Source organism: Xiphophorus hellerii, chromosome 15, assembly GCF_003331165.1.
Source record: "Xiphophorus hellerii strain 12219 chromosome 15, Xiphophorus_hellerii-4.1, whole genome shotgun sequence".
NCBI classification, from domain to species: Eukaryota; Metazoa; Chordata; class Actinopteri; order Cyprinodontiformes; family Poeciliidae; genus Xiphophorus; species Xiphophorus hellerii.
The window spans coordinates 16,299,082-16,312,696 of NC_045686.1; the positions used below are offsets into that span (position 1 = coordinate 16,299,082).

General features: G+C 39.0%; 1 protein-coding gene across 1 annotated transcript in view; it reads left to right on the forward strand.

Annotated features, from left to right (window-relative positions):
- The first annotated feature begins 9,433 nt into the window (after nucleotides 1-9,433).
- The window catches only part of sgk1 (serum/glucocorticoid regulated kinase 1), a 33,820-nt gene continuing 29,638 nt past the window's right edge, over nucleotides 9,434-13,615 (forward strand). The window contains exons 1-2 of the mRNA XM_032584715.1: nucleotides 9,434-9,796; nucleotides 10,229-10,382. Of these exons, the coding sequence (XP_032440606.1) occupies nucleotides 10,281-10,382 (102 nt within the window). The 5' untranslated portion in view covers nucleotides 9,434-9,796; nucleotides 10,229-10,280. The remainder of the gene's footprint in view (nucleotides 9,797-10,228; nucleotides 10,383-13,615) is intronic.

The window sequence follows — 13,615 nt, forward strand, 5'->3', positions numbered from 1 at the left end:
CTTTGGGAGGTAGGAAACTAGAGTGGTGGTGGGTGTGAAGGCAAACTTTGAGGAGAAGACCTCTCTCTCCTTTGACCCAAGCAGTGCAGGTGGGAGCTCAGGCTTGTTCTTTTGAACTGTACCAACCATGGTGATCTTCCTCTTCAGGAGCTGCTGTCCGAGTTCATAAGAGTTGAAGAAATTGTCACATGTCACATTGTGACCCCTCAGTCCCTCTGTCACATCAAGCACAACTCGCAACCCCTGGTTCTTCTCTGGGCATCCACTGGTTGACTTCCCAGTATAGACTTGCATTTTCCAAGCATAGCTTGATTCAGAAGCCACCCATGACTTGATCCCATATTTTGCTGGCTTGCTGGGCATATACTGCCGGAAAGGACAACAACCTTTGGACAAAAGACATTAGCATCAGTGATTAGTATCAGTGTCACAGAAAACAGTCAAAGAAATCAATAGTGAAAATCACTTTTATTACAAATATGAAAACAGATTACCTCTAAATGGAACCAGTTGCTCATCCACTGTTACATCAGGCTCTGGATTGTAGAGGTAGGGCAACCGCTCCACCCACTTGTCCCATACCTCTCTTATGGCTGCAAGTTTGTCTGTCATACGTCTTGCTGGTCTTGATTCACGGTCATCAAATCGCATCAGTCTTGAGTAGGTGTGAAAGAGTTTGACTGGCATTGTGGCTCGGAAAATTGGCCTTCCACTCTCTGCTCACTTCTGCTACTGATTGATCTGAGACACAACTAAAACTTTGTAACATTTTATGGTTTGTAAATAACTCTGTGACCTTGATTTCAACTCCATTTGCCTCACGGGTCATTTTGACCTGAAGACCATCTTTGTACCTTTTTTTGTACAGCTTACATGGAAATGAGAATAAAAGCAACACTGAACTTTTTCTATTGTCTGGGCCAATCTAGGAAAAGTCTTAAAATCTCAAGTTAAAAAAATTACATTTAGGGGATTTTTTGGGGGGGGGGGGGGTTTAACACAGTGGCGGGTCATTTTGACCCGAGGACAACAGGAGGGTTAACATATTTTGATCAAGACGATAAAAGCAAATTACAATTATAAAAGCATAGAAGTGTACATAACCAGCTACATGATGTACAAAAGCAAAACTTGCAAAACTAATTGTTTTGATGTGCAGAAGTGACACAGTAATTTGAAGATTGAACAGGTAGTTTTAAGAATTTCAATTCTGTTCTGAGAGATGCACCCAAACTGAGAAAAGCTGTAAAATATTAATATTTAAATTCTCTTATCTTCAAATCCTTCAACTGTCATGGACCCAGTGACTTTAGTGCAAGTATTTTGGGTGTGAGAGTCAAGAGGTCAAAGGAAAATATTAAATAATATCTCTGATGCCAAGCTTTATACTTCTAAGTATTACCAAAATATTGAAACAAAAGCTAACATGTTCTTCAGAGATTTAACTTGCATGCATGAACATTTCACACTCAAAGTAATTCAAATTAATTATTGAACCAAACTTGGAAAAAGTTGCTTCTGCCATTAACAATAACTTTAAGCACATGTAGTCTGAAGTAGACCAGAAATATAATCTATGCAGCCGTTCCTACAGAAACATTAATGGAAGTGTTGCATCTGTGAAGATTAAATGTTCCATATAGTAAAAATATCTAGCTGCAGTGCATGTACATAAACAGCATGGCTCAGAAACTACACATTTCTTTGTCAGTTGGTTAAAGTTAGCTAACTTCAGTTGAAACCGTGAAAGGGACTCACCTGTGATGTGTTGCCCTTCTCCTCCTGAACGTGCAAAAATAGCAGAAATTTGATTTCAAAGACAGTAGCAGCATCTTGACAAGGACCAGGCCTACTGGGCTCTCAGCACCCTAGTTAGCAACCTTAGTTAGCACAGTGACTTTACTGTGTTGAGTTCAGGACACCACTACAGGAACAGAGTTAAAAGAATCTTGCTGCTGATGCTGAAGGATCAAGCAGCAATGCAAACTAGATAATTATTTGTTTACATGACAAATAACAGTCTCCATTTACTGTAAACCCTACTATTTATCACAATAACAAAATGAAAAACTCTCTAGACCAGGGGTCCCCAAACTACGGCCTGCGTCATTTGGTCTGGCAATGCCGGATCTGGCCCGCCTCCTCATACCAGAGAGCATTCAGTGTATTTTTTCATATATTGTATTTTCTGGTTTGTGGATTTCTCTTCAACCACCAGGGGGCTCTTGAGCAGATGTTAAACTAACTTTCCCTCAAATATATACTAGTCAGTCCCAGTCACCGTTTCACTCACGGTTTTTTCCATTTCCATTCTGGGTAAAAATCTATCTAAAAGCGACCGCGAATGTGTCGTAGTCAGCAACCCCCCCCCCCCCCCCCCCCCCGTCGACAGTTTCAAAGACAGAACAGCCCCCCCCCCCCCCCCGCCGACAATAAGTTTCTAAGGTATCTTTCTCCAAAAACTAAGACCGGCCCCCGAGCAGAGAAAGGAACAGCTATGTGGCCCTCGCAGGAAAAAGTTTGGGGACCCCTGCTCTAGACTATTCTCTACTAATAGCACAATATTTAAAACCAAGTGTGGGATTTGTGAAACTTCAATGATGGGTGACTTTACAACTTGTATGATTTTGGATAACACTAGAATTGTTCTTTATTGAAGTTTCACAAATCAGATAAAGGTTTTACAAATCCCACACTTGGTTCTAAATATTCTGATATGAGTTGAGAATAATCTAGTCCAGATTTGAAGAGTCTAGGTGTTGTAGTTTTTTAGCTAGAGTAAATTAAAGATGCTGATTGCAGTGAAAAATTAGGTGGAATTGCCCTTTAGCCATTTCCCAAATTGGAAGCAGCAATTGGAAACCAACTTCAGCTTCATTCAAGCAAGAGGGGCTAACATACAGTTCTCTTAATGTTAATGATCAAATGCTCTCATAAATGATGGTGGCGTTGGCTGTAGGAGTTTGCTTTGCAATCGGTGGATCGCCAGATCGATGCCTGGTCTACTGCTGAGATTTCAGTTTGGTGTATTAAAGGCATTATTAAAAAAGAAACCAAAATATCACACCAGCATTCTGTTCTTTGTAAAAAATTATTTTGCAGTCTTGTTTACGCTTTTACATTGTAGATCTAAACATCAGCAAAATTTGTAATTTTGGCTGATTGCTACTGTTAAGTTTAGGGTAATTAACTGCTGGCAATATTACAATTTTTTAAGAACTTTACAATTACTTATATTTTTACACTATATTTCTGTATTTTCTACATTCGTGACTGTCACAATTATTTAGGATATATGTTTATTCAGTTATGATAATGCCATGTATTTTCTACGGCAGTATAATGCTGTGAATATTCTGGTCAGTAACTGCTGGCATTTTACAATTTTTTACCGTAAATTTACTGACTTTCTTTGCAGTTTCGACTTACGGTAGTTCCATGTAATTTCTACGGTAATGCAATGTTTTTGGATACGACGGTCAAAAACTGTTGGTTTTTTACAGTTTTTTACCGTAAATTTACTGACTTTTTTTACAGTGCAGCTGTCTAGCGGGACATTTCAGAGCCCATTATGCTTATGTCTGCTGGCAAGCTTTATGAAGATGTTCTTTTAATTTTTCAGTAGGTTTTGGCACCTGTCCACATTTGTAAATGTACCACTACCTCCTTTAATGAGAATATTGTTATTATGCTATCAAATTTAAGATTGTCAAGAGGAAGATGAAAGACCATGCCAAGCCACAAAGACACATTTATCCATGCAGAGGAAGCTTTGACTTAGTGTATATATTGCACACTATATAGATATGCTTTTCAGTAGACTGACATTCCACTGGTGTTACTCTTTATCATAGTTTGATTATGGGAGAAACTGGCATTTGGGTGTCCATTGGTTGTAAGCCATAGACATTACAATAAACAAATTTTAAATCATTCACACAACCTATTGGTAGCCATTTTGTGCTTTTTAATAAAATAAATATAATCAATTTTTCACAGTAATCTAACATAATACACTGTGCATGTAAATCTGTTGTTCCAATTTGCTCATAAATGGTATAATATATTCTCTCTGTAATTATTAAAAACTGTTAATAACATACTGCTGTAGATAAGTCATAAAATTATACCTTTAAATATAATAAGAAGCGTGATGTGTAGAGAAATGTAAGCCAGATCCACAGAGTACCTCCACAGATTTAATTGGGGTTGTTTTTCAGAGCTGCATTTCCTTCTGTGTTTTATCTGTGCATGTGAGTGTCTGGAAATAAATGAAAGTGAAAAAAGTTAAGACATTGGTATTTTAAAAACTCGAGCCAAGCCTTCACAATACTTTGTCTTAAAAACAAACAAAATTACATGAATTCATGTGATTCCAGGAACTTTCAACAGACTACAGATATGTCCTGCAAGTGCATTTAAGACAATTTTGCTAAATGCAATAGCAAAGATCTAGAATAAGTGTCCGATTCTCTGCGTGTGCGGTGATATCACCCCTGCGATTACTTTGCGTATCTTACGGCACGCTTCATTTCTTCTTCTTTCGCACTCAAGTTACACACACTGAGCACAAACACAAGCGACACATCTAATCACACATAACATCCAGTCAGTGAACATCAGGTGTGTGAGCATCAGGTGACTCAACCTTCACAACTCCAATGTGACACATCGCCCCATATTCCTTCCAACTGATTTTCTTTTTTAAACCCGACTTGTCCCAGTTCTTATCCACAGCTACCAACTTCTAGAACACTGTCAATCATTTCAGATTAGAAATGTTGTCTCCTAATCTCTTTTTTCCCCTCTTCTGCTGCCAACCACTTGACTTGGCCTTTAAAATAAACACGTATAATTTATTGTCTGGAGATTAGCCAGTATTTGTTTATGTTCAACACTGATTTGAACTATGCAGTAAGATAGTTTTACTACCGGATGATGTAAAGGAACCCTGTAGATTTAGCTCAGTATTAAATGCAGTAGTATTAGCTACGTGTTATTCTGCACCTTTTGTTTTGTGTCTTCATTTTTTGAGTGAAATTACTTTTAACAGGACTCCTCGCTCCCAATAAGTGCAGAAGAAAAAGATTAAATTCATGAGTGTCATGCCAAATAAAAACCTCACAAATGTAGAAAAAAAATAATAATAATCCAAACTTTGGGGGGAGGCTGTCACAAGCTGAGCGTTGCAGTCGCTGCTCTGGTTCTAGCCGAGCGAGCTCTGAGATGATTGTCAGCTCGTGAACCAATCTAATTGGCCCTTTCTGCTCTTTCCTTCTGTCTCCTTAGCTCAGCACTGCAGCATTGTCAGTCCCATCGGGAGATCGCGGCTGCACTTTCTCCCACACAAAACAACACTCTCAAGCACCAACACAGCTTGGGAGTGTGGCCAGTGAATAAAAACAATTCCCCACCACAACCCCTGGCACGTGCAAGTATTTCTCTTTCCCCACGAGATTCAGACCGTTCCTGTTTTTGCAAGCAGGTTCTCTCCAAACTCCCACACATCTCAGACACACACACACGTCTGCACTAACAGTACGCTCGTGGCTGTGTGTATAAAGCTCATTAGACAATGATAGATTCAGTAAGCTCGCGCTTACACCCTGAGAGAACCTTGAGGCAGATTACACCTAATTAAAAGGTATGACAGAGACTGAAAATCATATCCACACACACACTTTAAGCAGATACTGACACACAAAATTGTGCTCATCACCCTATTTATTATTCAGATGTACATAGTTGTCAAAGTGAATAAACATTGTTTACTTGCTTGACTCAGGAAATTCTGCACTTACTTGCATACTGATACCCTCACACGTTTTTTTTTTTCTTCCTATACAACATGCCTCCGTTTCCTGTGTTGTTTCAACACCTTTTCTTTCTGCAGATCATTCACACCCAACCAAGCACTGTGGGGTTGTGAGGAATATCTCCTGTGCAAACCAAGTACTTCTTTTTGAAAACATATGCGTTTTTATTTTTGTTGTTTTTTTGTTTTTTTTTTCACAGTAAGTCACATCAGATGAAATCAGGTTCTTTTTTTTTTTTCTTTGCTGCAAAAGCGCAAAAAGTATTACTTCAATTTTCAGTGAGGGGAGAAAAACCGTGTGCGGGGAAACAGTGTATGTAGACCTTTTTTGGTGCAGAGTAAAACTATGGTTAATTTATGACATTCCCTTTAAAGTGGAAGACAGTGAGGGAAAAAAAGGAGGAATGTGTTTCAGAGAACAGTACGAACCGTATGCAGTCGGGGGATCACATGGTCTGGGCATCACTGCCAAATTATGAGCTCACCGCCGCATGTCAGTGGTCAGCCGGTTCGTGCCCAGAAAAGATTCACCCTCTGTGAGATGGTGCTTTTCTGAGCAGATGAGCAGAAGTCAAGGAGGCGTGGGAATCAGCTGTGATTAATGCACTGCAGACACCTCAAAGGGCAAAGATTAAAATACAGTATAAGAAACGAGGGAAAGAAATAAGTTCACGAGTTTAATTAGGCTTGCACTTAAAGTGTTTTTTTTCTTTTTAGATGAAAACTATTATCACTGTAGCAGGATTGCTGCTGAACTGGCACTAGAGGTGTGGTATCCTGTCAACATTGCTTGCGCAGAATTTTCAAAACGAAGTTGAGTAGCGTCAAAATGCTGAGAGCCAAGTATTGGGCTTAAGCCTCTCCTGAACTAAAACATCAGGCTTTTCGCCAGACTGAGAGGAAAATGACAGGACTGTTGCGCCTCTGAAAAACAGATAAAAGGACGTTCATCAACCTGGCCGTCGGTAACACAGTCTGCTCGCTTCCATGTCACCTTGCAGTGAGGCAGTAATTAATGCTAAGGCAGCTCAATCAAGAATTGAGTGTCTTTACCATGAAGAGGATGGCCATACTTTTTAGAAGTCCAAAATAATTGTTTAATGGTTTCATGTTATATTTAAACTTATTGACAATGATTAGACATAATCGTTATTCCTAATGATTATTTTTCATTACTTCGTTTTCATTATTTTTCATTAGAAATAACCAGTTATCATCCAAATAACACCAGAAATGTATCACTTCATGTGTAATGAGTCAGTTTTGCTTCATCAATGCATTTGAGAAAACTTGTGATATTGTTTTTTTTTATTTATTTCAGACAATTGCTTTGACTCAAATGCTTTACATGCTGTGTTTTCAGAATTTGTTTAACTGCAAAAGGTTTTTGATTGTGGCCCAAATTTCTTCTGTAAAAATGCAATGTTCAGCTCTCTGTGCATATTTGCCCAGAACAATTTACGTCAAGGTAAATAAAGTAACTTTTGCAAGATAGGCACCAGCTTCACAAAGACCCCACTTGACAAAGAGAACAATCCTAAACTTCTCTTTTCTTTTGGTTTTACAGTAAGGACATCACATTATTTCAACAGACATGGTTGATATACCATTTATTTGTGCAGTTATTGTTGTTAAGGCTTTTAGTTGATTTAGTTAATATTTTTCCCACCAAAAAGGCAAATAAAAATAAGCTGTATTGTTGTTGTTCATTATATGATAAGCACATACCCAGTGGAGCTCATTAGCCGTCTCAGATTACAGGTCAGTTCCATTTCTGACCATCAAACAGCCTCACTTGGCTTCCCAGACTTAAAGTGTCTGAACATCAGAGTGAATAAAGCATCAGATATTCACACAAATCAAAATCCTCTCACATGTAAATGTAGCTTTCAGTTTGTATCCTTTATTTTTCATGAGGCTCCAGCTATTTATAACACTTTATCACACCTATATAAGTTTGAAGAAAGGCTACAATTTATTGATTTTTCAACTGCGGTGTAAAATTGAGCAGAATCTGTAATTAATTATTCAGTAGCTACGTTTTTTTGTTTTATTTCACAAGAGCTGCAATGAATCTTTTCTGAGATCACAGAATTATTCATGTGCAATGCAGTTAAACATTTGAGAGAGAATCTGTTGTGGTTATGTAAGGCTGTGCTGCTGTCAGACTATGTAATAGCACCCCAGAGCCCTTAGAGCTCTATGAGGAGATGTTATGGCAAACTAGGTTGTTGTCTTCATCCTCCTGACTGGATTCAGTGAAGCATTCCACTGGTGTTTTTATGCAAAGCTTGCTGGTTTTTTTTCCTCTCCTTTAATCAAATGACTTCATGAAATAAGGCACAAACTCAAAGGTGTGATTTTTTAAAATTATTTCTGCTGTGTAGAAATTCCTGAGCCAGGTTTATTTCTCCTTTTCCTCTTAATAGCTTTTTTTAAATTATTTTTTAAAGTCCATCAATTTGGTGGTGATAGCAGAATTGAATGAAGTTATATAACAGCAGCAGTTGAAGCAAATGTTGATAGTAAATCATAAATTGGAAATAAAAACAATAGTTTTTCCTAATAAGCTTATTTTTTACATTTAAAGTTGTGCTGATGATTCAGAATTCAATGTTCTTGACCACATTCTAACTACCAAAGCACTGCTCAGTCAAAGTTTCCAGTCAAAAGGCATGTCTTTCATATGAAGCTAAAGAAGATTGACTCGTATAGTGAGTATTACATTTATTCCAGTTGAATGGTCAACACATGCTGCAGGCTGCTATTTAATTTAGACTGAGTGAAGGGACAGTAATTGCATCGTATTATTCCTCCTATGTCATCAAATGCAGTAATTCAGTTTAAAATAATTTAGGATAATGCTAATGAAACATATTATGATATAATGTGCTATAATAACACAACAATATCACAAAAAAAGTAATGAGATCAACCCAACAAAAAGCATCCAAACAGGAATACATAAAAACAAAAAGTAAAACTTTGTGTCAAACATTTTTTAAATAATATCCATGTCTAAATCATCAGAAACAGAAACTTACCGTGGAATTAAATAAAGCATAAAAACACACTGACTTTTTTGTATATTATATACAAAAAAATATATATACTTTTTTTGTATATTATTTGATCATCAGCCAAACTACCCAGCACTTCTAACATGTACAACCAGAACAAGGAATCATGCTCAGGGAAGTCAAATGAGGAAAGTGAAGTGTTACATTACGGGGCCGGAGGCGAGAGCTCAAGCCCAGCTGGAGCAAATCAGATGAACCATGATTAAAATGTTCTCTCTGTGCGTTAAGCCGTTGCAGAGTTAGCGTGAAGAGCGGGCAAAATGCAGGTCTCACTGTTCTCTTTAGTCCTCGCTGGGACAATTTTAGCCAAGAGGAAGAAGACCTCGGAAGAACGAGGTGTGACAGAGCGATGGATGGAGAGAAAATGGGAGGAGCTAACCTCAACTGCAGAGGAATGATGAGTGGGGGGGGAACGGGGAGGGAGAGGTGGAGATGAGGAACAGTGATGAGGCTGGATGGAGAGAGAGAGAGGAGGGGAGAGGAGGCAGCAGCTTCTCACTGCAGAGCCTTTCATTGATAAAGTAGCAGCACTGCAACTGGACACATCATCCTCCCCTCATCATGCACCCACACACACCTCCTGACTTCTCCTTCTCAGATCAGTCACCCACGGTGCATCTCAAGCTGTTGCACCACTGATGACACACACTCACCCCTACACGCACACACACACATTCCACTGAGTGGCATGTTTTTGTTGCGCAGCAACCTCATCACGGACTCTTCTCGTCTCTCTCTTCTCTCTGGTCTGTCTTTGGGAATGAAGACTTAGCTGAGGCAGGAAACTGAAGGGGACACCTGTAACTGACGAGAGGACTCGCTTCTCCTCGTTTGACTCTTCACTCCAAAACAAAAAGGCTGCAGTGGGATCAGTGGAATCAGAAGAAACAACAGCAGAAAGGTACAGAGGGAGGCGGGCATGACGGCACACTCCTGAGTGATGCGCTGAGCAAAAGGATGCATAAACTTTGCACATTATAATAGTTCAGAGATGCTTTGAGTGTGCTTGTTTACTTCGGTAAACAATGCTGTTTCCTCTCCATCAATCTCCATGTGTCTGACCATTTATCACCTTCCCTTCTTCTCTCTGTTCATCTTTTATCCTTGTTTCTTCCCGTCTTTGTTGCTTTTCCAGTAATAGAACACTAATTGCAGCATCCTGCCCCCCCCCTCTTTCATTCTGCTCCATATGCCTTTTCCACCTTCTCCTGTTTCACTCTCTTGTGTATGTGTTTTCTTTTTCTTTTTTTATTGCCACACAGAATCTCTCCCATGTTTTGTCCCTTGTTCTCTCCCTGGTGCTTTAAACATTCTCTCTCTTGCTCCCTGCCAGTCCTCCCGTCACCCTGGGATCTACGGAGACAAGCGGAGTGCCGGTGTCGGCCATGAAGATGGTTAACGGGGGAGGAGGAGGAAGAGGAGGAGGGGGAGAGAAAACTGCCTTCTCCTTTAAGAAGTGTTCTGCTTTTCAGTTTGTCAAGAGAAAGGTGAGTCTTTTTTGGGGATGACTTTTGTAAGTTTGCTATTTCAGGCACCTATACATGCAGCTGCTCCCAATCCATCTCTGTCGGGGTGTGCATGCGTGTGCGTGTGCTGGCCCGGTCCGGTTTGGTTGTGCGTGCCAGAGATGATGTCATAGTCAAAGCTAAGCCACTCTAATCAGGCAAACGATTGGATTCCCTCTGTGTCAGTGTGTATGGCGTGTGTGAGGGTGTGTGTCCTAGCATGTGTGTGCACTCCACAGTCACTGTAGGATTAACAAGTGTGAAAATCCTTCAGTTCAGCCTGTTTTGGACCCATCCAGAACATGATGCTGCTGTGTAGTCACGGTTTCTTAAATGTTCCCAGTCTGCATGTAATGATGTTTTAGTTAGTTTGTTTGGTGGTTTTTTAATGGCTCATCATTAAAAAAAAACAACAAAAAAAACTTGTCGAGAAATAGCATTAGCAAAATTTAGAATTTCTTCACAGTTAAATGCTGAAAATTATGGTTTGTTGAACCCTCTTTAATATATTGCTGCTTAATTGTGGAAGATACCAAAGTAATTATTAGCATCCATCTGCCTGCTAATCTCACCACAGAACACAGCACATGTCAGGAAGAGAGCTTTGGAGTTTAAAATGTAAAACAGGAATAGATCATAAAACAATGTTCAAGCCTTGAGCATCTCACAGAGCTCTGTTCAGTTCCTCAAACAAAAATTTTAACAGCATGACCAAAACTGAAGATAGAAACAGTAAAAATGCTCATGGTAACTCTGGAGGAGTTGCAGGGATCTGGAGCTCACAGAAGAGAACTATTAGTGTAATACAGTATACCAGTTTGGGATATAAGAATGAGTAATGATAAGAAAGCCAGAAGAAGTCCTGTTTCCTTTGCCAAAAGCCAAGTAGGAGGCAGAGCAAATATATGAATGGTGCTCTGCTTAGATGACACCCACATCTTAATGCAAAATGTTGTATAAGGTAGAATTAACACTGGCCATCAACCTCAAGGAGCCATCCCTAATGTGAAACATGAGGGTGGCATAATTATGCTATGGGAATGATTTTTTTCTTCTAATAATCTTGAAGCAGGATTTTTGCCTTCCAACAGGGCAGAGAACCAAAACCGTCAGAACTGCAATTGCGAAACTTAGATCAAAGAATGAAATAAATAACTGAGAACCTGATCACAGAGTCTCATTATGCCCTCAGACTGAGTTTGAGCTATATTTACAACAAACAATTTCAGTCTCTACATGTGCAAAGATGGTGAAGACATACCCTAAAAAAGTTACACTCATAAATGTCGGAAGTATTCTGGTACAAATAATAACTCTTTTTTTTTGAAATTTGAAAACCATTTTCTTTCCTAGTACACAAAAATGTATTTCTTTTGTGTGCATCCTTTATATAAAAGCTTAATAAAATACACTGAGTTGAGTGGTCACAATGTGACAAAATGTGGAACATTTCAAGTGGCGTGGATACTTTTTATACCAGACCACTGCCACACTTTTGATCCCTGCTTATGTAAGAGACTAAATAAGCTTAGATGATAAAAACATGAGAAGCAACTGTGGTGGCCATGTCACAACTTAAATGGATATTCAGAGAGAACATCAAAACGGAGAAAACATAAATCTTCATCTTTATATGACAGAAACATCTCATAATTGAGGATGCATTCTCTCTTTGTTGTCACATGTTTTAGTTTTAAAATGTCGCCAGTGGTAAAAGTCTCCTCATTAAAAAGTGAACCCAACCGGCTGTCCTCTGGACTCTCCGGCCGCAGCGACAACAAAAAATACATTCTTTAGCTCAGGCTTTCAGGAGGGAAAAGATTAACAATGTGAAACTTCTTTGCAAAACCAAGGAAACAAACACATAAGAAAACCTCCTCATTATGTATTTCAGCTGCCATTACCAAATGCAATGATAGCTTTTTTTCCTTTGAGTCTTTCTACATTTACGTGTGAATCTTGCAGTTCTTCTGTCCTCTGTGTTGTTTCTTGAACCAGGTGATAAAATTTAATAGCTTGTTTTAGCTCTGTTGCAAACACCTCGTGTGTCACAGTTTCTCAAAAAGGTTCATTTTGTTGTTCGGAAAAAGGAATTTGTTAGTCATACCATGTAAAATCTTATACAAATTCATAAAACAAACAGCAGAAGTAGTGTCTTTATACTTGAGGGTTTCATACTGAAGAGATTTATATATGATTATGAACTAAAAAACAGTGTTGACTGTCGAAAAAGTGAGGCAACACATTGGTCGGCCGGAGGCTTGTTTAGCTGATGAGCTGAAGAGTGCTGCATGCTGTAATTATACCGGGCTTGACAAGCAGCGCGGCTCTTGCTTTCCCTAATCTGAATAATTTACTGCTGAGATCAAACAGAGCTTCTTGACCTCAAGTGGTAATAGGAAGGAAGCGACTAGTATTACTCTAAGCTTGTGGAAAATGCGGGGAGTTGATGCATTCACTCCATAATGTCTGTTCTCCCCTGAGCAAACAAGGAAGCATGTGTTCGCCTTGAACAAAATCTCAAAGTGTATCAAGTTTATATGTGTGTCTGTCTGCGGGTCTGTCTGTCTGGCTGTCCATCCCTGTCTTTTTGCCTATCAATCTATTTAATGATAAGTTGGACTTCATCCTGAGTACAGGGGTTAAAAAAAAAAAAGCCTGGAAGCTTTCAGCCAAGCATGAGCTCACAGCCCTAATTAGGGACAAGGATGTGAGCAGGAATCCAGACTGGATCCTCTAGATCTCTATTCCAACAAAAGAGAAATTATAAAAATAAATCTAAAATCAATATGTCTGATTAAATGAGAATGTTTTCATTGGCCATTTTGGACCTGGGCACTTCAACAGACAGGAGGAGGCACATGAGGAAGATGATACATGTAATGTTTGAAGCTGTGATGAAGGTGAGCGAAATGAGAAATACTCCTGTTGAGATGACATTGGCGATTTTGACTTTTTTGTGGTGTGACTGTGGTTAATTTGTTAGGTTTAAATGATCTCTATGTTGTGTTTTTCAAAAGTAATCAAAAAGTCAACTTTTTTCACAATTTGTAATGATACAAGAACAAATATGTTCATTTGAGTGGGATTTTGTGTGTGAAAACTGGCTGAACTTGAACAATTTTGCCTCTAGATGATAAAACTGGCAAATACAGTCCCTAAAACACCTGAAGCTGCTAATGGTACCATGGTCCAAATACATGCCACACTTTTAA